Below are 21,962 nucleotides of genomic sequence, written 5' to 3'. Positions count from 1 at the left end.
TGCATCTCAGTTAGTCTGTAACTGTACGAGTATAATGGTTTATTTATTTATTTATTTTTTAATATTTTGGAGTAATCTATCTCTTATCAAACTGCAACAAGTTATAGATTATTTTCGTTAGAGCCCGTGGACAGACGCAAAAGCGTATACACTACAGTCATTGCCGGTGGTTGCGGTCCGAAAAATTTGAGAATGACTGTAGCTTTTAGTTTTTCTCCCTTAATTTACTGTGATAGTTACAAGTAAATTTGAGATTTCTTCTTATAAAATGATTTGTGAAATTAATGTGTTTACTCCACATATTTATGAAGGTGCAGTTCACACACATAAAATGCTCTAAAGACTTTATTTTTTTTTATGAACAAAATTTAATGATTTAGTTAGATGATCAATTATTACATTACTATATATAAAAAGAAATTCAATTAACTTATCTTAAACCACTACATGAATTAATCAATTTAATAAAAATGGCTGGCAAAGCTACCTAAGTTAGTCACCATATATCCAGTTGTTTGGTTGTGGCATGAGCATCAAGGTCAGGTTCAATTAGTTTCACCAGCAAGTTATTATTAACTATCAGTACCATACCCAACAAGATTTAAGGGAATTGATCAGTTAATGACATGGAGATACGTCAAGTTTCAATCCTATTAGGGATTTATTTCTTTTTCTTTTTTTTTTCTTTTTAAATCTCGGCAAAGCTTAAAGAGGAGAGCCAAGAGAGCAAATTTGTTAAACAAACAAATTAGAAAAACGAAAGGCATTAAGGTAATAGCTGAAAATCATAAATAATTGTACTTTCTACATTGCGGCGTGGAAATATACGAATAAATTATGAAGCAAAAATTTTCAGACATACTGAAGCTAAAATTTTTAGACACATTGAGTTCAGACCGTTAAATAAAATAAATTAATTTGATTCCTTTTACTATAACGTTTTTTTCCCAAAGTTTGTTAAGGAATATGCACTAACAAATGTAACAAAGAGAATCGATGTATTCTGCATAGTCGCGCTCATTTTGATTCAGTAATTGTTTTCATCTCATCAAAATCTTTCTAGTCAATTGAATTTTTGTTATGGCTGCTTCTTCTTCTTCTTCTTCTCCTCGAAACCATAAGTATGATGTTTTTCTAAGTTTCAGAGGAGAGGACACCCGTGACAACTTTGCCAGCCATCTTTATTCAGCCTTGTCTCAGAAAAGTATTGAAACTTTCATTGATGACCAGCTTAACAGAGGAGATTAAATTTCACAGTCTATTGTGGATGCAATTGAAGAATCAGCTATTTCACTCATCATTTTCTCTTAAGGGTATGCCTCTTCCAGATGGTGTCTCGATGAACTTATCAAAATCCTCCAATGCAAGAGGGTGTATGGACAGATTGTGCTACCGGTTTTTTATGGCGTTGATCCAGCACACGTGAGGTGGCGAACTGGGTCTTTTGGGGATTCATTTTTGAAGCTTGAAGAAATGTTCAAGGAGAATTCAGAGAAGCTGCAGACTTGGAGGAATGCTTTGAAGGAAGCGGCCGGTTTGTCCGGCTTTCATTCTCAGAACATTAGGTAATCAAATTTCCTTTCTCATACCATTATGGTGATGCAACAGAATGTTATTTTCTGCTTAATTAATTACCAGCGCCCCAGCTAGTTATAGCGATTTTTTTTTTTGCCAAGTATGCTGAATTATATACTTCAATTTTATTAGGAATCCTTGTTGATGCTGAAATCTGCTCGCCCTTTCGACCGACCAGATCCTTTCACCAACGTTTACGTTCTCAGCTGTTGCTCGAACCACTAAGGTGGGAATCACCTTCATTTCTCTTACTAAACCTGCGTTCACCAAAAACGGATCAGAGACGCCGGTGGTTTTGCCGGCGTAAACCCTCCGATGCCTAAGTTAGCACAAGGTGTTTACGGGAAAACAATACAATTTTGATTCAAGGAGTTTGTTCGAAATCTCTAAGAAAATGGTCTGGTTGCAATTTGGCAGAGTTTTCCCTCCTCTCAGTTTTTTTATATCCTTCTTCGTTGATTTCTTCTTCTTTTATAGCCGCTGCCCCCACGTTCCCGCTTGCCCTTCATCTCCGCTTTTTCGGGTAGTGGGAGCCCCTCATGGGATTCTAACTGCTGCATTATGGGCAAACGTGGGATCTCGCGTTTCCCGCAACAGTTCTGGGAAAGTGCAACTGCCGTGATTCTGCGAGATCGTGTTTCCGCTTTTTGGGGGACGGGTACCGGCTCGGTATATACCTCTGGTCAGTATTCGTCTATGATCGGCTCATGTTGCCCCTTATGCTGCTCGTACCACTTAGCTGAAGTAATTCATGCCGGGGTGGAAATAGTAGCAAGGCCGTCCTGGTGCTTTTATTTGCTTAACACCAGTCCCCCAGTTTCTGGTCTTGTGAGTGAAATGAGTCAAGAGTAGAAACTGATAGTCAAACCTTCTCCTCTGGTCTTCTGCTTACCGGGACGGACCTGAGGATCTCTTTTCTTCAAGGGAGGTTTTGACCTGAGCATGGGCATAAATGAGCATGTATATTGCGTATCTGGGCTTGCATCTGGCCTGGCCTCTTGTAGCGGTCGGTGACGTGGCATCCCCAGACTCTTTGTATTTGAAATTTGAAACGACGGGCTATCTGTCCTCGATGTACGGTGCGTCTCCATCACTTAAATGCTTTCATTTCCCCCTTTTCGTTTCAAATCCCTAGACTCACATCGTCATCGTTTTGTTACTCGTCTCTCCGTCGTTAACCTACCCCCTTTTCTGAACTTTACTCATACTTCCTGCGTCCGAAGTTTCTACCTGCTGGTTCTTTCTCAGTCACGGCAGCGCTATCAGGGCCAGTTCATTTCAGGTACTGCTTTTAATCTCTTCTCTGATTGTTGTTGATTGGGTTCCGTGTTGCCCCCTTGTGTATCCGTATATTCGAGTTTTCTTTGTTTTCTTTTTGGGATTCCGATATGTCAAACCGAAAGAGAAAGTTAATTGTTGATGAGGATGATGAAGAATCAGGGGATTCAGGCCTCAACGTGTCAATACCCACCGATTTCTTAGGTCCCTCCAGTAGTGTAGGTCATTCCCATGGCAGGGGTACCCTTGAGTACCCACGCCCCTTGGTTGTCTCCCCCTCCCCCGAACTAGAGCTTGTAGGGAATAGAGGTGGACCTGCTTCGGGCTTTGGTGAGAGCCACAACTTTGGTGGGGTTGGGATCCCTGAAGGAGTTGGTGATGGTGAGGGGAGCAGTTCTGAACCGAGCCGACCTGCTAAGAAAAGGAATCTTGGCCATAGGGTAGAGGCTGATTCCTACCCTATTGATTACATAGCCTGTGCCACCACCCAAACTGATCTGTTCAAGCTTAGGAACCTCTACGACATTCCTGAGGAGGTTCTCCTTGTAGTTCCTGGGAAGGGTGACGTTCCTAGTCGGCCTCCGCGGGGGTATGTGACGATGCACCTAGAGAGTTTCAAACTAGGAGCTCGGCTGCCCCTTCAACGTTATTTTGCCAAGATATTAGGAGGTATGCACCTGGCCCCAGGTCAGCTACATCCGAACGGGTGGAGGGTTCTCTCGGCAATGTTTGTGTTGTGGGAGAGGTGCGGGTCGGAGGAGCCTTCCCTTGTTGAAGTGAAACATCTGTATCAGCTGCGGAGCAGCCCAAGGGAGGCGGGCTGGTACTACTTCATGTCCAGTTCTGCGAAGAAAAAGCCAATCACCGGTTTCCCCTCCTCGTGCAAAAATTGGAAGAACAAATTCTTCTTTGCTGGGGGAAAGTGGTGTCCAGCACTCCGTTCGTTGGGTGGTGATATTTACCTTCCAACGCAGTTTGTCACCCCAGGTCGTTCATTTTTTGCCTATATTCTTTCTCAAATTGTCACTTATCGAGTTCTTTAATCTCTTTTGCTATTTCAGAGTCGTGGGGTTTGATCGGGGGGCTTGAAGATCGACCTTTGCTTCAGGTGGAAATTGCTCTGGTGAACGCGTCTACCTGCCAAGATCTCCTGTCTCCAACAAACCTGGTCGGTTCGGGCCTAGTGGACATAGCCCCTGGAATGGATAACAAGATCCTCAGCGCGATGAGCAGGAAGCGTGGTCGGGCCCCGAGTAGCTCCCGCAACCCTCCTCCTCCTCCTCAGAAACCCAGTGTTGGTCCTTCCAAGGCGCCCGTTCCTGCTCTGCCCCCTCCTCCACCTCGTAAGAGTGTTGGGGAGAAAACCTCCGACAAGAGTCCTGAGGTCAGCTTGCAGTCTGGGGACCGATCTTCTCCTCTTCCATCTCGGGATCAAGGTGACTACCTGAGCCCATATCAGAAGGATTATAAAAAATCGGTTGGGCCCAAGATGGTGAAGGACATCGAGAACATGGGCCTCTCCGAGTTGGCTGCTTCTGTTCAGAGAGTCTCTTTCAGGCTGGCCACAATGGTCTCGTGCTACAAGACCGGGTCCGCGCGTCATGAGAAGAAGCTTCAAGCTGACAATCAGGAGTTGAAAAAGAAAGCTGAATCTGCTGACCGCTCCAAGGAGAAACTAGCCGAGCTGAACAAGCAGATTACGGAGCTGGAGGAGAAAGTTGCAGTCGCTGAGTCTACTGCCTCCAAGTTTGAAGGTGAGTTGGGTGGCCTGAAGTCGGACCTTCATGTAACTCAAAGTGAAAGAGATACTTTGAGGACCGCCCTTGAGGGAGAAATCAAATCCCTAAATGAGCAGCTGGCTGAGGAGAAAGGAAAATCCGCTGATGTGAACGATCGGTTGGATGCCGAGTATGACTCGGGGGTTGCTTTCTCCTATAAGTGCATCATGTCTGTTTTTCAGGGAGAATATCCCGAGCTGGACATGAGCAAGTTGGAGGCTGGAGTGCAGCGGTATATGGCAGGGGTCGGCCAGGCGGGCAAGGAGCAGGGTGAGCAGGATCAGGTGGAGGCTCCTTTGGTTGGGGTGCAAGAGGGGGAAGCTGGGGGACGTACTTTCGAAGTGGGTCAAGGGTCCATGCCTCCTCCTCCCGGCATTGCGGATCTCCCACCTCCTGATGTTGCTGATCCCTCACTTCCCGAGCTTGCTGATTCTTCAGCTGCTGGAGCCGTTGACTCTGCTAAGCTTTGAGCCTATTTTTGTATAAACTCTAGATTTGCATTTGCTTTGTAAACAATTGAACATTTATAAATTTTTAGATGCTCTTTATTTGCTTTCTTGTCCGGTTTTTGCTCATAGATTGTTTCTGAAAAACAATTTGACAACTTATTTGATTTTGCCTGCTGGTTCCTTAGTGGACTGAGCAGGAGTAGGCATTTACTTGCCTTAGTAAAATGTCCGTAAAACTGGTTGCTGGTCTTCCTTGACCGAGCCGAACCAGGCACTTACTTGCCTTGGTAAAATCTTCGTAACTTTAGCTGCTGGTCTTTCGTTGACCGAGCAGAAGTAGGCATTTACTTGCCTTAGCAGATTTTTTGTAGAGTTAGCTGCTGGTCTATCGTTGACCGAGCAGAAGCAGGCACTTACTTGCCTTGGTAAAATCTTCGTAAATTTAGCTGCTGGTCTTTCGTTGACTGAGCAGAAGTAGACACTTACTTGCCTTGGTAAAATCTTCGTAGATTTAGCTGCTGGTCTTTCGTTGACCGAGCAGAAGTAGGCATTTACTTGCCTTAGCAGATTTTTTGTAGAGTTAGCTGCTGGTCTTTCGTTGACCGAGCAGAAGCAGGCACTTACTTGCCTTGGTAAAATCTTCGTAAATTTAGCTGCTGGTCTTTTGTTGACCGAGCAGAAGTAGGCACTTACTTGCCTTAGCAGATTTTTTGTAGAGTTAGCTGCTGGTCTTTCGTTGACCGAGCAGAAGCAGACACTTACTTGCCTTGGTAAAATCTTCGTAAATTTAGCTGCTGGTCTTTCGTTGACCGAGCAGAAGTAGGCACTTACTTGCCTTGGTAAAATCTTCGTAGATTTAGCTGCTGGTCTTTCGTTGACCGAGCAGAAGTAGGCACTTACTTGCCTTGGTAAAATCTTCGTAGATTTAGCTGCTGGTCTTTCGTTGACCGAGCAGAAGTAGGCACTTACTTGCCTTAGCAAATTTTTGATGGGCTTATTAGCCGGGGGATTTCATGCTGAATTCATCTTTATTGAAATTTGAATGCGTTACAAAAGTACAAAATATATGCATGTGCACCAAGCCACCATGCATTTGACCAATATAACTTATCAAATTGAAGATTTAGTAGAGTATTTTGCTTACTGGAAATACTTCTTCAAATGCTCGGCGTTCCATGACCTCTTCACGTCTCGTCCATCTTGGTATGCTAACTTATAAGCTCCCGGACCAGTTGCTCGTATCACCCTGTATAGGCCTTCCCATTTCGGACCAAGAGCTCCATGGTTAGGATCCTTAGTATTTTGGTTTACCTTCCTGAGCACCCAATTTCCTGTTCGGAACTGCCTCATACGTACGTTCTTGTTGTAATAACGCGTGACCCTTTGCTGATACTGGGCCACTTTCTGCGAAGCCCCTTCCCTTTTCTCCTCCAGCAGGTCCAGGCTCAAGCAAATCTGCTCGTCATTTTGCTCCTCATTGAAGTATTCCGTCCGATGTGTTCCTATTCCAATTTCTGCTGGGATTAGCGCCTCGTGACCAAAAGCTAAGGCAAACGGGGTCTCCCCTGTGGCGGTTTTGTGAGTTGTCCGGTAGGCCCACAGTACCCCTGGTAGCTCGTCAACCCAAGCTCCTTTCTTCTCTCCCAATCTAGTCTTTAGGAGTTTCTTTACCACTTTGTTGGCTGCTTCCACTTGTCCGTTTGCCTGGGGGTGTGCGGGGGTGCAGAATTTCAGGTCCACCCCTAGGTTCCGGCAAAACTCTCTGAAGTTGTTGTTGTCAAATTGCCTCCCATTATCGGTGATGATGGTATAAGGGATTCCGTATCTGCAGATGATGTTCTTCCAGATAAAATCCGTTGTCTTTCTCTCCGTGATTTGGCTAAGAACCTCCACTTCTATCCACTTGGTGAAGTAGTCTATTGCTACGATTGCATGGGTTGCCGCTCCTCGGCCTTTCATTAACGGACCAATCAGGTCGATTCCCCACTGAGCAAAAGGCCATGGGGACGTCATAGTGGTCAGCTTTTCTGGGGGTTGTGCGGGAACCTCTGAGAAGCTTTGGCAGGTTTTGCAATTCTTTGCCATCCTTTTCGCATCCTAATGCATGGTCGGCCAAAAGTATCCTTGCCGGAGTGCCTTGAAGGCTAAAGTTCTTGCTCCTGAATGATTTCCACATATTCCTTCATGAATCTCCCTTAATATATAGTCTGCCTCCTCCTCATCCAGACATCTCAAAAGTGGTAAGGTGAACCCTCGGCGGTACAGCACTCCATCTAGTAGCGTGTACCTCGCTGCTCGGCATTTTAATATTCTTTCTTGCCTTTTGTCTTCTGGTAGAATTCCATCGCGCACATATGCGCGAATCGGGTCCATCCAGGATTCACCAGTGCTTATTCTCATCACCTCTACCTCCTCCCCTATACTTGGCGAGGTCCTTACCTCCAGTGGAACCGATTTAGGTAATTTCGGATCTGCAATTGCAGCCATCCTAGCCAACATATCCGCTCGGTAATTCTCATTTCGAGATATCTGCTTTACCTCCACCTCTTGGAAAAGCCCAACCATCTGCTTCGCCTTCTTCAAATAAAGTCCCAACTTCTCTTCCCTTACTTGGAATTGGTCGTTGAGCTGGTACATACTAGCTGGGAATCTGCTCGGATTTCAACCCTTTCTGCTCGTAATGCATGTGCCAAACCGAGCCCAGTAATGAAGGCCTCATATTCAGCTTGGTTATTCGTAAGCTGGAACTCGAACTTTACTGCATAAGACACCTCGACACCTTCTGGGCTTCGTATTATAACTGCTGCCCCGGATCCCTGTTCACTACGTGAACCATCAACCATTACCTGCCATACCCTTTTTATATCCCCCTGTTCTGCTGGTTGTTCTTCTTGGACCTCTTCCCCTGGTCCAGCACGGTCGACCATAAAATCAGCCAGGGCTTGGGCCTTGATTGCTCCTCGGGGCCTGTATGATAAGTCGAATTCGCTCAGCTCCACGGACCATTTTACTAACCGACCAGACGCGTCTGGTTTTTGAAGCACCTGCCGAAGGGGCTGGTCAGTCATCACAACGATCTGGTGGGCTTGGAAATATGGTCGGAGTTTGCGTGCTGCCGTTATCAGAGCCAACGCCCACTTCTCCATTAGTGGATATCTGTTTTCTGCGTCTACCAAGGCCTTGCTTGTGTAGTATACCGGGTGTTGCTTCCCTTCTTCTTCACTGACTAAGACCGAGCTGGTAGCCCACTTAGAGATTGCCAAGTATAAAAGCAGCTGGTCACCCTCTCTCGGAGTTGATAGTAACGGGGCGCGGGCTAGGTATTCCTTCAGCTGTCCAAATGCCTCCTCACATTCCAGTGTCCATTCCATCTTCCTCCATTTCTTTATGATTTGGAAGAAAGGGTGGCACTTATCAGTGGCTCGCGAAATGAATCGGTTCAATGCTGCCAATTTCCCCGTAAGGATCTGCACCTCCTTAATTGTTCGTGGGGACCTCATCTCTATCACTGCCCGTATCTTTTCCGGGTTGGCCTCAATCCCTCGATGGCTCACCAGGTATCCCAAAAATTTGCCCGAGCTGACCCCAAATGCACATTTCTCCGGGTTCAGCTTCATTTCATACCTCCTCAGCAATTCGAAGGTCTCTTCCAAGTGCTTCACATGATCTGTCGATTCTCTTGACTTGGTGATCATATCGTCCACGTATACTTCCATAGTGTGACCGATCAATGGCTTGAAGACCTTGTTCACTAGCCTTTGATAGGTAGCTCCTGCATTTTTTAGGCCAAAGGGCATCACCCTGTAACAGAACAAACCCATGTTAGTTATAAAGGTGGTGCTTTCCTCATCCTGCTCGTCCATGGGTATCTGGTTGTATCCGGAAAAGGCATCCATGAAACTGAGCAGACTATGACCTGCGGTCGAGTCCACTAGCTGATCTATTTTTGGTAGGGGAAAGCTGTCCTTCGGGCATGCCTTATTGAGGTCCGTGAAGTCTACACACATTCTCCACTTCCCATTGGCCTTTTTTACCAGTACTACATTGGAAATCCACTCCGGGTACTTGGCTTCCCTTATAAATCCTGCTTTCAGCAGCTTTTCCACCTCCGCATTTATGGCCTCGTACCTTTCCTAGTTGAAGCACCTCCTCTTCTGCCTCACCGGCCTTGCCCCTTTCTTGACTGCCAGCTTGTGACAAGCTACCCCTAGATCAATACCTGGCATATCCTCATGAGACCAGGCAAATATGTCTGCATGGGACTGTAGACACTTCACCAGCTCGCCTTTTATTGCTTCACCCAATTCCGATCCGACTCTAACCACTCTGCTCGGGTCACTCCTGCTTACAACAACCCCCTCCAGCTTCTCAACAGGTTCCTGGCGACCATTTTTTGAATCCCCTCGGTTATCTAGAGAGGTAACCTGCAGTGTTTCCTTGGCCGCTGTAGCATAGCAGCTCCTGGCCATTCTCTGGTCGCCCTTTACTACACCAACAACTCCATTTATTCTGTACTTCAGCGCCAGATAATGCGTGGACATTACACATTGGCTTATCCTCATGAACGGTCTCCCCAATATCATCTGATAAGGACTTCTTTCTTCTACCACCACGAAATCCAACATCATCGTTCTTTCATACGGTTGTGATCCCACGGTAATTGGGAGTTCGATGATCCTCATGGGAGTTAGCCCTCCCCCTCCAAATCCCTTCAAGGATGTATTTGTCCGTTCCAGTTTCAAGTCTGCAATCCCCATATCATCTAGAGTCGACTTAAACAGAATGTCAACCGAGCTGCCTGTGTCTACTAGTATTCGTCGCAATTCTGTACCGGCCACCATTGCCTTAATCACCAATGCATCTTCATGAGGATATAAGATACCCTCTTCATCGTCATCTGTCCACATAATGGGAACTTGTTGCACTTTTGCCTTCTTGGTTGCTGGCAAATTGAAAAGCACTTCTTTGCTAGTCAGGGCGTATCTCCCATAGTTCTTTCGTGCCCTGTTCGAATCTCCGGCCAATGTTGGCCCTCCTGCTATCACACGGATGGTCGGCTGTTCACGTTCCAGATCCCTCTCAACTCCTTCATCCCGTGTGTACTGTGATTCCATGACAGGGGATATTCCATCTACATACTCGTCCAAGTATCGGTTCCTCACTAAATCCTCCACCTGAATCTTCAGGTCACGACATTGGCTGATAGTGTGACCGTGAGTATCGTGGAACTTGCAGAATCTGCTCTTATCCCGTCGGTGAGTCGGTTTTGTTATTGGGGCTGGAGGGTACAGCAGGCCTCGTCCCTCGATCCTCTCATACAATTCCTCCATGGAGATCTTTAGTGGAGTGTATTGTCTATATGCCAAGCTTTGGTCTACCAGCTGAACTGCTCGGCTATCATGAACGTCACCTCGGGCTGGCATTGTCGTTAACTGATCTGGTCGTCTAGCCCTGAAATTGGTTGGATGTAATGCTCTGGGAGTGTTGTGATAGGGGTCGGCAGCCATCTGCCGGAATTCTCGCTGTCGATCCGGAAATGGGGGACGTGGAGGTTGAGCCCGGTTGTGCTGGAACTGTTGTGATCTCGGAGCTATGGGGTAAGGGCGGGATCGCGCTGATATTCCGCCCCTTACTGAGGGTTCCCCAACTCGCTTTCCCGACCCGCTCCCATTTGGAGTTCTTCTTTCCTTTCGTCTCAGCTCCTCTAGCTGTTCACTCTTTATCTTTGCCGATTTTTCTTCTTCGATTTCGATGTCTCTCTTTGCCTACTCATACCCTGCTGAATAATTCTGCACCAGGGGGCTTCTCAGGTTATACCATAGCCGGCCTATCCTCACACCCTCCTTTAATCCCCTCAACGCCTACGGGTGATTGAAAGCTCCCAAATCAAGTACGGCTCGGTGGTATCGCTTTACAAAATCCCGTAGGGACTCGTGCTCCTCCTGTTTCATCCCCATCAGTTCCATCATGTCGTCCTCTGGGGCTACTGCCCCTCGGAACTGCTCGGCCAACTCTTGGCACATCTGCTCATACCCCTTTATACTTCCTCGGGGCAGCTTGCGGTACCATTCTCGAGCTCGTCCCTCTAGTGTCAACGAGAACGCCCTGCACCTCTGAGTTGGTGTCAGCCCCTGCACACCCGTCATGTCGTTGAAACGCTCAATGTGCACCAGCGGGTCACTTCGGCTGGAGTATTTTAGGTCGGGGAAGCGGAAATCTCTTGGGATTATGGTACCCATGATCTCAATTGATAACGGAGATTCTTCATCTAGCATTATCCTCCAGCTCGGGGGCTTTCTCTTGCCCTGTATCTCCTCTATCACCTGCGCCAATCTGCGCACCTCCCCCTCCAATTCTATAGCACGGTCAGGATCGCGTGCAGCTATCTGATCTCGCTCTTGCTCGGCGCTCTGCAACCGCTGTCTGAGCTCTCCTTCATCAACATTGGCTCCTCGGCCATTAGTTTCCAGTATTCGTCCGGGGCGAGGTTGGTCTCTCCCTTCATCCACGTGTTTCCCTGGGATCCGACCAGTACTTCTGTGGGGATGCACCCCATTAAGTTGGTCTGCGGGTGGAGGGATTTCCTCGACTCTACGCCTTCGGAGGCTGGGTTCTGCTCCGACTTCATCTCTTCCCACGGGGGTTTCACAATCCCTTCTCCGCTCATCCCTCAGCTCAAACAATATGGACGCGAGAGTCTCCATTTGTTTCTCCATCCGCTCCAGTCTGTCTTGCATCATCCTCTCTCGGGCTTCATTCGCAATTTCCCGGAGAGTGATTGTCTCCACCGTTTCATTGTCCTCCCTCAAAGTATCATTTCTTGACACATCCATATTTGATCGTTCGCTGCTTCTCCGGTAACTGCTAATTTGGTGGTAGCTTTTTATCCAGCTCCCCACAGACGGCGCCAAAATGTTGATGCTGAAATCTGCTCGCCCTTTCGACCGACCAGATCCTTTCACCAACGTTTACGTTCTCAGCTGTTGCTCGAACCACTAAGGTGGGAATCACCTTCCTTTCTCTTACTAAACCTGCGTTCACCAAAAACGGATCAGAGACGCCGGTGGTTTTGCCGGCGTAAACCCTCTGATGCCTAAGTTAGCACAAGGTGTTTACGGGAAAACAATACAATTTTGATTCAAGGAGTTTGTTCGAAATCTCTAAGAAAATGGCCTGGTTGCAATTTGGCAGAGTTTTCCCTCCTCTCAGTTTTTTTATATCCTTCTTCGTTGATTTCTTCTTCTTTTATAGCCGCTGCCCCCACGTTCCCGCTTGCCCTTCATCTCCGCTTTTTCGGGTAGTGGGAGCCCCTCATGGGATTCTAACTGCTGCATTATGGGCAAACGTGGGATCTCGCGTTTCCCGCAACAGTTCTGGGAAAGTGCAACTACCGTGATTCTGCGAGATCGTGTTTCCGCTTTTTGGGGGACGGGTACCGGCTCGGTATATACCTCTGGTCAGTATTCGTCTCTGATCGGCTCATGTTGCCCCTTATGCTGCTCGTACCACTTAGCTGAAGTGATTCATGCCGGGGCGAAAATAGTAGCAGGGCCGTCCTGGTGCTTTTATTTGCTTAACAATCCTAATGTCTTTCGGCAAGTGATTTGTGGAATTGATATTTGACAGTTACATTTGGTGTGCTAAATTCTATATGTGTTAAACTCCTTTATAAGGATTTTGACAGAGTTATTAAAATCAGCATTTGTGTGTTTTCATTGGGTGTTCTTTCATATTTCAAGTAATCCAATCTGTCACTCGTATTTCTGTTTAAGAGTTATTGTCATATTTTCGTGCAAATCCCTCCTATTTGAACTTTTTATTTTACATATTTGCTAGGCCTGAATCGGAACTTGTAAAGGAAGTTGTTAATCAAATTTTGAAGAGGCTGGCTGAAGTGTCTCTGTGTAGTAATAAAAACCAGTTGGTTGGAGTAGAATCAAGAGTTGAGGAAATTGAATCTCTATTAGGTGCTGGGTCGAAAGATGTTTACGCTTTAGGGATTTGGGGCACCGGTGGTATAGGGAAGACGACAATTGCTAGGGCTATTTTCGATAAAATCTCTAGTAACTTTGAAGGTTCTTGCTTCCTTCAAAATGTTAGAGAAGAATCACAAAGACCGGGAGGATTAGCTTGCTTGCAACAAGAACTCTTTTCAAAATTATTAAAGGAAGAAAATGTGATTCTTGATATTGCCCTGAGCTTTAGAAGGCTCAGCAGCAGGAAGTTTCTGATTGTTCTTGATGATGTGACTTGTTTCAAACAAATAAAATCTTTAATCGGAAGTCATGGTTGGTACATGGCAGAGAGTCGAATCATTTAACAACAAGAAATCAACAAGTGCTTAGAAATTGTTGTGTCAAAGAGAAATATGAGATGAAGGAATTAGTGGATGATCATGCACTTGAGCTTTTTAGTCTATATGCCTTCAAACAAAACAATCCTCATATAGGTTTTGAGGAATTGTCAAGCAGGGTAATAAAATATGCTCAAGGTGTTCCATTGGCTATTGAAATTTTGTGTAGAAAAACAATTTTGGGAAAGTGCAAAAAACAAATTGAAAAGAATTCCCAATATGGAAATCCAGAAGGTGCTAAAAATAAGTTTTGATGGTATGGATGATGGAGAGAAAAATATTTTTCTAGACATTGCTTGTTTCTTTAAATGGAAAAATAAACACTTGGTTATAAAATTTCTCAATGCTTGTGGCACAGATAGGAATAAGTAGTCTTGTTGTCAAGCCTCTTATTTGTATACATGGCAACAATATAACAATGCATGATCTGCTACAAGAAATGGGTAGGGAAATTGTCCGGCAAGAATCAATGAATGATCCAGGAAAACGTAGTCGGTTGTGGCATCATGAGGATAGTATCAAATTTCTGACATCTAATACCGAAAGGATTTTGTTACAGAATATGCTATTTTGGAATGCTACTTAATATGCAAAGTTCACTTATAATCGTATAAGTAGATGGGTTTATAAAATTAATAAAGGATTAGCAATGGTAAGGAGGAAAAAATGAAAAATTAGAAAAAAGGAAACCAGTGGTACATGATGCGGCAATAATGTATAATTGCCATATCAATTTATTTATAACAGTTTGCAGACAAACATTGATAGTTTATACGTTTAGTATTACTTGTATTATCATGTCTCTCTGTAAGTAGGTTTAGATTTACCAGTTTGATTGCCTGAAAATAACTATCTACTTGAATTGTATAAATTTGTTTTCAACATTATGGGCTTTTTGTTGATTATTAGGTTACTGAAGATTTGAGGGCGTCTGCTTGGATATGTCTAAAGTGAAAGAGATCCATCTAAATCCTGACACTTTCAGAAAGATGCTTAAATTGAGATTTTCGAAATTCTATTGCTCAATCAAAGGAGAGAACAAATGTAAGGCATCAGATTTCCAGGGTCCTGTATTTACTGAAGTGAGGTATTTTCACTGGCATGGATATCCATTGAAATCATTGCCTTCAAATATTCATCTGGAGAAGCTAGTTTTACTTGAAATGCCACATAGCAATATTCAACAACTTTTGGATGGTGTCCGGGGGTGTTTATCTTAACATATACATGCAATGTTTAAGTCATAACATTTAATTATCGTACATGCTAATGATTTGACCAGGCCTCTTTTTTGTACCAGCAGCATCGTTGTAAGCTAAAGCGGAAAATCATCTCTGCCTGCAGTATTCTTACCAGAACTCCAAACACCCCATTGGGTCAACATCTGAACACGCTAGTTGTCCTGAATCTAAGGGATTGCAAAAGCCTGAAAAGTCTTCCAGCTGGAATTCATTTGGAATTTCTTAAAGAACTTGATCTTTTAAATGGAACTGCAATTGAAGAACTGCCCTCAGCCATCGAATGTCTATATAAGCTTTTGCACTTGGACCTTGAATATTGCGAAAGCCTTAACAGTCTCCCAAGTGGCCTTTGTAAGTTAAAATTGTTAAACTATCTTACTCTCAATTGTTGCTCAAATCTTCAGAGATTGCCTGATGAACTCGGAAATTTAGAAGCTTTGTGGAGTTTGCATGCTATAGGAACTGCTATATGAGAAGTGCTGTCATCGGTTTTCCATTTGAACAACATTGATCTCTTAAGTTTCCAGAGAAGCAGGGGTCATAAGCAGATGGGTTTATCATTGCCTATCACATTATCTTTAGATGGCTTGCGCACTCTACGTACAAAAATCTAACTGATTGTGGCATCACACAGTTGCCTGAAAATATTGGCCAGTTATCCTCACTAGGCAAATTGGATCTACAGAAAAACAATTTTGAGAGAATTCCAGAAAGCGTCATACAACTTTCTAAGTTGGGAAGGCTCTACTTAAGGTATTGGGAGAGGCTTCAATCCTTACCAAAGCTTCCATGCAAACTACATGAGTTGGATGCACATCATTGCACAGCACTGGAATCATTATCAGGTTTATTCTCAAGTTTTGAAGCTCGTACTCGGTATTTTGACCTGCGTTATAATTATAATTGGATTGAAATGAGATCAGAGGAATTCTTGAAGATGCTCTGCAAGAAACTCAACTTTTGGCAGCTGCACTATGGAAAGAAGTAAGAGAGGAGTTTTTAATTTCTTTTTTTCTTTAAATTAAAGTGGACAATTAATATTTGATTAAAGTTATGAGTTTCTGTGGTACACATATATTATTCTAAAAAATATGCACTTTTGGATCGTGTCTTTTTACCTGGGAATGAAATTCTGATGTGGTTTGGCTTTCAAAGTATGAAATCTTCTATAACCTTGAAGATGCCATCAGGTTGGTTTGGTAATAAGAAGGTACTCGGCTTTGCTTTTAGTGCTATTGTAGCATTTGGAGACCATCATGTCAGAGAAAAGAGGTGGTTCGAATTGTTCTGTGAATTCAAAGTCAAACCCAAAGATTCGTATGTCAAACAGAGATTTTTTGGATGGTTGACTATGTAGAGTCAGATCACTTACTTTTGGGGTACTATTTCTTCGATGATCAGGATTTGAATGGTGTTTGGAAATACAATTGCATTCTCGAGGCAGTTCAATTCTATTTTAAGGAAGATTTTTAGCGCGCTGAACGTTTGGAGTGTTGCCTGGTGAAAAATGTGGGACCCATTTGTTGTATGAACCAGACTCTACAAAATCAACGGAAGATCCAAGTGGATTTTTCTACCATAACCATGAAGAGGAACAACACCCCAAAAGACTCAAATATTCTTGAATATGTCTATAGCAGCTGGTGTTTATGAGAAAAGATATGTCAGATTAATTCATCGGTACCATTTGATCTTAAAATGTTGCTTTCTAGACATTTCTTTTATGATTTTATAATTTTATATGGTGGTGGAAATGACTTATAGATGTTCTTCACAGCCAGTTACTATTGTTGGGTCCAAGCAGTTATTGTTTGACCTTTGGTTAGTTTGGCTAGTGTTTAGATCCTTGTGTATTTGTGTTCGTTTGGTTTCTGCATGAAATGTATATTAAATCAAATTCACAATACATGAAAGCAGTCCGTTCATAGTTTAGACAGAATTTTCGGCTCACTATTACTTAGATTTTTGGATCAATGCTTCCTTATCAGTAGTAAATATTTTGCTAAATTCTTTTCGGAAAATTTCTCTGCAACTAGCTTATGTTGAAATCTCTTTAGTTTTGTTTGGCTGGAAAGACAGCATCAAGTGTTGGAGGTGAACTAGGAGCGAACTTTGAAAAAGGCAACCGAGGTAGAGCAAGGGATTGTGAATAGGGTATGGGGTCCTTTTCCTGATATAATTGGAGTATGACTTCAAAGGACGAATGCATTGAGTAGACACTTTTTCCTTTGAAATCAGAATCTAAACTATGCTGCTCAATGGTTCTAGTGTTATAAAACTTTGGAAATGAGTTACATTTTGGCCTCTATTCAATGATTTTTACACGTCTTTCCATTCCCTGAGTTTTACATAGAACTTATGGAAATAAACAAAAGTTGTTAATACTAACAGCAAAATGCTCCATATATCAGTGCATCTCTATGACTACTAGCTATATGGGAACAGATGTTGAATTAGATATATACCTCTGTCAGGTTGATGGTATTCTTAATCTCTGTGCATCAATTAAAAATCATTTTATTGATAGCCATTCTGCATTGATTCAATATATGATAATATTCTAGAATTTTACTTTGTAAGATCACCATTTTGAGTTAAAAATGTCACTTTGTCAGATCTCTATTTGAAATTGTATGATGATGAAAGTGTTGGGTTATGTAATTTGCAGAACGCAGACCCAGAAACAAGTGCTGCATAGGTGATGACTGGAAATCTGCATTCGATGCTGCTGCCAATAGACCTGTAAGCCATCGCCGCTACTCTTGTTCTGCATCCAATGGTCACAGCCAGCATTACAGTGATCTGGCCTAGAATGGTGAAGTGAGATCTGGTTTGGACTCTGGCAGTGTCTGAATTGCGTTGTTATTATTATTATTATTTTGACAGTTCAATTGCTGTCTTATTATTATACATCTCTCCTTTGATAGTCTCAAATATTTATGGAATATTTTAGAAAATTAAATAGCATTTGTTCACAAATTATTTTTGTTAGACGGTTATATACGAATTACATAAGAGGTTGTTTGTTAAATGTTTGAAGTCTGAAATTTTATTAATTTCAGATTTTTTTTTAAAATATGCTTGTTAATTTTTTTGGGTAATCGCTATTAATATACTACTGCTGATCTTTTATTCATGCTGTATAATTTCGTGCGCGTCATTGAATCTCTCTAATTGGTGTGATATTTTTTCCATTAATCAATAAAGGCTGAGCAACCGAACGTTGAACAGGGTTATGAGGTCCTTTTCCTGAGATGATCGGAGTACGAATTCAAGTGATCTCCTTAATGTGGACGCAGTCGGACTCTTATCAGTATTAGTTTATTATTATTAGGCTGACAAATGCATGTTTTAGTGAGTGAAGCCCTGCTTAACCACTCCATTGGTAGCATCAGCAGCTGGTTTAAAATTCACTTTATTAGAATCATTAGAAGAGGTGTATGTGTACACAAGATAATAGGTCCTAAATTTCAGGATTTTGAGGCGTGCCCCCATGTCATGTCAAAGCAATACAATGGATCCATCCAAGCGGATCCAACGGGCTGGGTGCAACTATGGCATGGTAACACAGTTGCACCATAGCTGGATCCTTCTTATTGATGCCACAACGCCATCTGATGCACACGAATAGTCTTCATGACGAAGCTTCGGAGATGAGGGGTTCATTGAGGCATTTTGTCAAGCACCCTGTCCATTCTATCAAACACCTTGCATTGCCTAACATTTTCCAATAGTCTTAACGTCCATTTCCCTCGAACGTAAATTCCATGTTCAAATTTCAAGGTGTTGTTGTCTTCCTACAAATGATGTTCAAAGAAAGTGATACCTTTCTCGGCCCCTCATTGAAAAGAGGCATTAAATGGATTGTCTGGATGCGTCATACGTAATGCATCTCACCTTGGCAGTATACGTCAGACGGACCCTCAAATGAGATTACTTATTCAATAGGTCAATTACGTGTTTTGGACTAATGGCTCTTGAGCTGTCATTCACTATTTTCTCTATTCGCTTGAAATAAAGGTCAACAAAGCATCTTCAGTGAAATTATTATCCACCAAGCAGTGCTTGGAAAATGAGGTGAAATCGATTACCACGAAACTTTCAGGAAGATTCCAACTTAGAAGCGTCGTCACAAACTGTGCAAAGTCACACTCATTTTGATTTAGTAGTGTTTTTATCTCGTCAAAGGTATTGAATTTTGTTGGCCTAATTCTTCTTTTGATGATCCAATCAATCTCTGATAAAAATAATATACTTTAGTTATATATATATTTTTAATGAGTTTGATAATAAGCATAAGGCTATTGTTCTGCTGAAGAGAAGAATCTATGATTAGTTTTTCAAGAATTTTTGCCAAGCGAACAATTTCAACTATGACCAGGTAATCAACATTTGTTATGCACCTAAGCTTGTATGAGAATAATCCGGTGCATTTTTTTCTAATGTTTTGCATAAGTAAATAATTTTTCTCCATAAGCTATTGTTGTTTGTTGTGAAAATTTTAATATACTCGCAAGCACACGAATCTAGAAATAGAATAGTGGTAACGAAGTTGATCCCACAGGGATTGTTATAAATTGAAAAGTCTAATTTAAATCTAAAATTAATATTAATTCTAACCTAGTTGACCAAATTGAGTTTCTAAGAAAATTAAACCAATTAAACTAAGGAAGCAATTAAAATAAAGGAGAATTCAATAAGATAAGAATTACCAAGGCTTTAGAATCCACCACTATTCAACTAGTAATTATCTAATTATTAATTAATCCCCAATTTTACAGTGACAACTCGAAATCAATTTATGTCATCTCATGGATATAACAATTAAGCCCAAATAAAATTAATCTTGTGTAGGTTCTTTTTCTCCTTAATAATATGACATCCAAGAATCTCATGTAAACATATTGAATAACAAAGAGTCAAAGTTTCCTAAGCACTCCATGTAAACAATTTAATGAAAGACATAGAATCAAAGATAATCATGTATAAACTTTATAAATCCAAGCATAAATTTAATCGAATATTAATCCTAATAATCAATAATGCATGACAGAATTGATAAAAAGATTTTATTAATATGCAATTAATCATATGAAATAAAAATCATAATCATCAAAGAACATATATAGGGAATTAATTAAATAAAAAGATAATTATTTCATTGAATAGGGTTTCATCCTTAACCTCAGTATAAGAAAATTAATTAGACATACTTGAATTGGGAGTAACAAAATAAATAAAATCAGCCATGAAAAGGAGTTGGTAGTGTCGTTAAGGTGCACCAAATTTAAAACCTTACCACTAATATAAATAATTAGTACAGAACGAGTAAGGATCGATCCCACAAAGACTATGTAGTTATATTTATTATCAACTCTAAAGCAAGATTTAAAATAAAATAATAGTAGTAATAATAATAATAGTAATAATAATATAAATTAATCTAACTAAAGAAAATGCCAATTATAAATTAAAAGAGGGTTTATGAATTTTTAACTAAATAGTAAGAAGTAAAGAAATTAAAACTACGAACAAGAATTTAATAAAAACTCTAGTTAAAGGAAAAAGAAATAATAATGATGAAAACTTTGGTTAAAGGATCATTCGCCACCACCAAACATGCACATAATATATCAATTCTATCATCAATTTATATTGAAACTATCAACCGTAGACAACAATAAGCTTTGTTAGTCTCAATCTTCCCTTAGTGTGTCGTTAGGCAAAACAAGCTCTTCACCTAATCTCTAACCATTAAATAATTTAAAACAAGCTCTTTAAATTAAGATAATGGAAGCATTAAACAGAGAAAGATATTAGGTTGATCTGGACAATAAACACACAAGCTCGGATTATTTAACCTAGGTTATGTTCTCCAATTGAAATCACTGATTCCAACCTACTACTTATGATTAAAATCTCAAGACAATTACGGATCAAGAATTTTAATCTAGCAATAGAATTTATTCAAGTCCTATCTAATTGGCCACTCAAATAAAACAAGAATAAACCATGAACATTAATTATAGAAGAACATAAACAATCTCAATTAAATAAATTGAATGATAGAATTTAAATTTAATTGCATAGCATGTTTAGGGTTTTGAATTCACCCTCAACCAAATAAAAATTTAGCCTAACATAATTGAATTGGGAATAAGAGAATTAACAAAACCAATCATGGAGATTAATTCAAGCGGCTGCCTTTGGTTTAACTTAATTCCAGCTGCTGATTTTTTTCTTCTCCTTGCAGCTGCTGATTTTCCTCTGCCCGAATTGCGTCTGCCCTCCTCCCTCTCGCTCTCTGGCAGCTCTCCTTTTATAATGCTAGTTGACCGAATTCTTCTCCAACAAGTCTAAAGAAATCCTTTTTCAATTCTAATTGAAATCCTTTTCCAATTTAATCTTTATTCCTTCTCAATTCGAACTTCTTCATGTCCTTTTTATCCACAATCTCCAATTAATTCCCTATTCAATAAAATAATACAATTAATTAAAAATAATAAATAAAAATAACTAGCAAATATATAATAAAGGGTAAAATATGTATATTAATTAATTCCCTATTCAATTAAAAATTAACTAAAATAACTAGAATATTTAAGATCAAAACAAGAAAAAGATGGAGAAATTAATAACAAAATATATGAAAAATATGCACTTATCAGGAGTAATAAAATAAATAAAACCAGTCATGAAAAGCCGAAGTGCTGCTGCCGCTACCCTCTATTCTCTCTGTCTCGCATCCTCCCTTTTGTTTCCGTCCTCTGGCGGCTACCTCATTCAAAAGCCAAAACTCTCTTTTTATAATGCTTAGCCACCGAATCCTCTTTCTCTACTAATTAAAATCCTTTTTCAATTATAAAACAAAGCTTCCATAATAACGCCACCATAAGACATTAATTCCACTTTTGAAAGTCAAGTGTGGGCCCCATTTAAATTGCTTTTCACTTTTGCAATGACATGCATGTCTAACTCAATTGGAGAATTGAAATTCAATGCAAATTGCTCTTGGCTCTTAACTCTGTCACGACTTCAACTAATATTCTCTTAAATTGTTATTTTTTTGCACTTTTTATTTCCAATCTCCAATTAATTCCCTATTCAATAAAATAATTCAATTAATTAAAAATAACTAATAATTAAATAATAAACGATAAAATATGTATATAAATTATGCAGATCATTGTTACAACCCATCCGTTAACAATAAAAAGCCAAGAACAGTCCATGCCAATAGTTATGGTCGGTTCAATCTAAGAAATAAGCACGAAAGGTGAAAAGCAAG

The 21,962-nt window shown here is 41.3% G+C and overlaps 1 protein-coding gene and 1 long non-coding RNA gene across 2 annotated transcripts; one reads left to right on the top strand and one right to left on the bottom strand.

The window, feature by feature from the left end:
- The first annotated feature begins 1,298 nt into the window (after positions 1-1,298).
- LOC127900708 (TMV resistance protein N-like) lies at positions 1,299-17,485 on the top strand. Its single transcript, XM_052435911.1, has 3 exons — positions 1,299-1,565; positions 12,917-13,368; positions 17,343-17,485. The coding sequence occupies exons 1-3, from the start codon at positions 1,474-1,476 to the stop codon at positions 17,483-17,485; spliced, it is 687 nt and encodes a 228-aa protein (XP_052291871.1). The 5' UTR covers positions 1,299-1,473.
- A 3,212-nt stretch (positions 17,486-20,697) lies between these two features.
- On the bottom strand, positions 20,698-21,909 carry LOC127901136 (uncharacterized). The gene is made up of 2 exons (XR_008053244.1): positions 21,364-21,909; positions 20,698-21,142 (listed from the first exon to the last, which is right to left on the bottom strand). It is a non-coding gene; the product is annotated as an uncharacterized LOC127901136 (long non-coding RNA).
- Between the last annotated feature and the right edge of the window lie 53 nt (positions 21,910-21,962).

This window comes from Citrus sinensis, chromosome 3 (assembly GCF_022201045.2).
Source record: "Citrus sinensis cultivar Valencia sweet orange chromosome 3, DVS_A1.0, whole genome shotgun sequence".
In the NCBI taxonomy this organism is placed as follows: Eukaryota; Viridiplantae; Streptophyta; class Magnoliopsida; order Sapindales; family Rutaceae; genus Citrus; species Citrus sinensis.
The sequence above is the reverse complement of the archived record's forward strand: the minus strand, read 5'-3'. Positions and strand labels throughout refer to the sequence as shown.

What these genes read in the sequence shown, in the direction of transcription:
- LOC127900708 (XM_052435911.1), top strand. Translation starts at nt 1,474, where the DNA reads ATGTTCAAGGAGAATTCAGAGAAGCTGCAGACTTGGAGGAATGCTTTG. An exon ending in TTTCATTCTCAGAACATTAG is followed by an intron (nt 1,566 to 12,916) that starts GTAATCAAATTT and finishes CATATTTGCTAG; the next exon opens with GCCTGAATCGGAACTTGTAA. An exon ending in ATCTTTAATCGGAAGTCATG is followed by an intron (nt 13,369 to 17,342) that starts GTTGGTACATGG and finishes TGTAATTTGCAG; the next exon opens with AACGCAGACCCAGAAACAAG.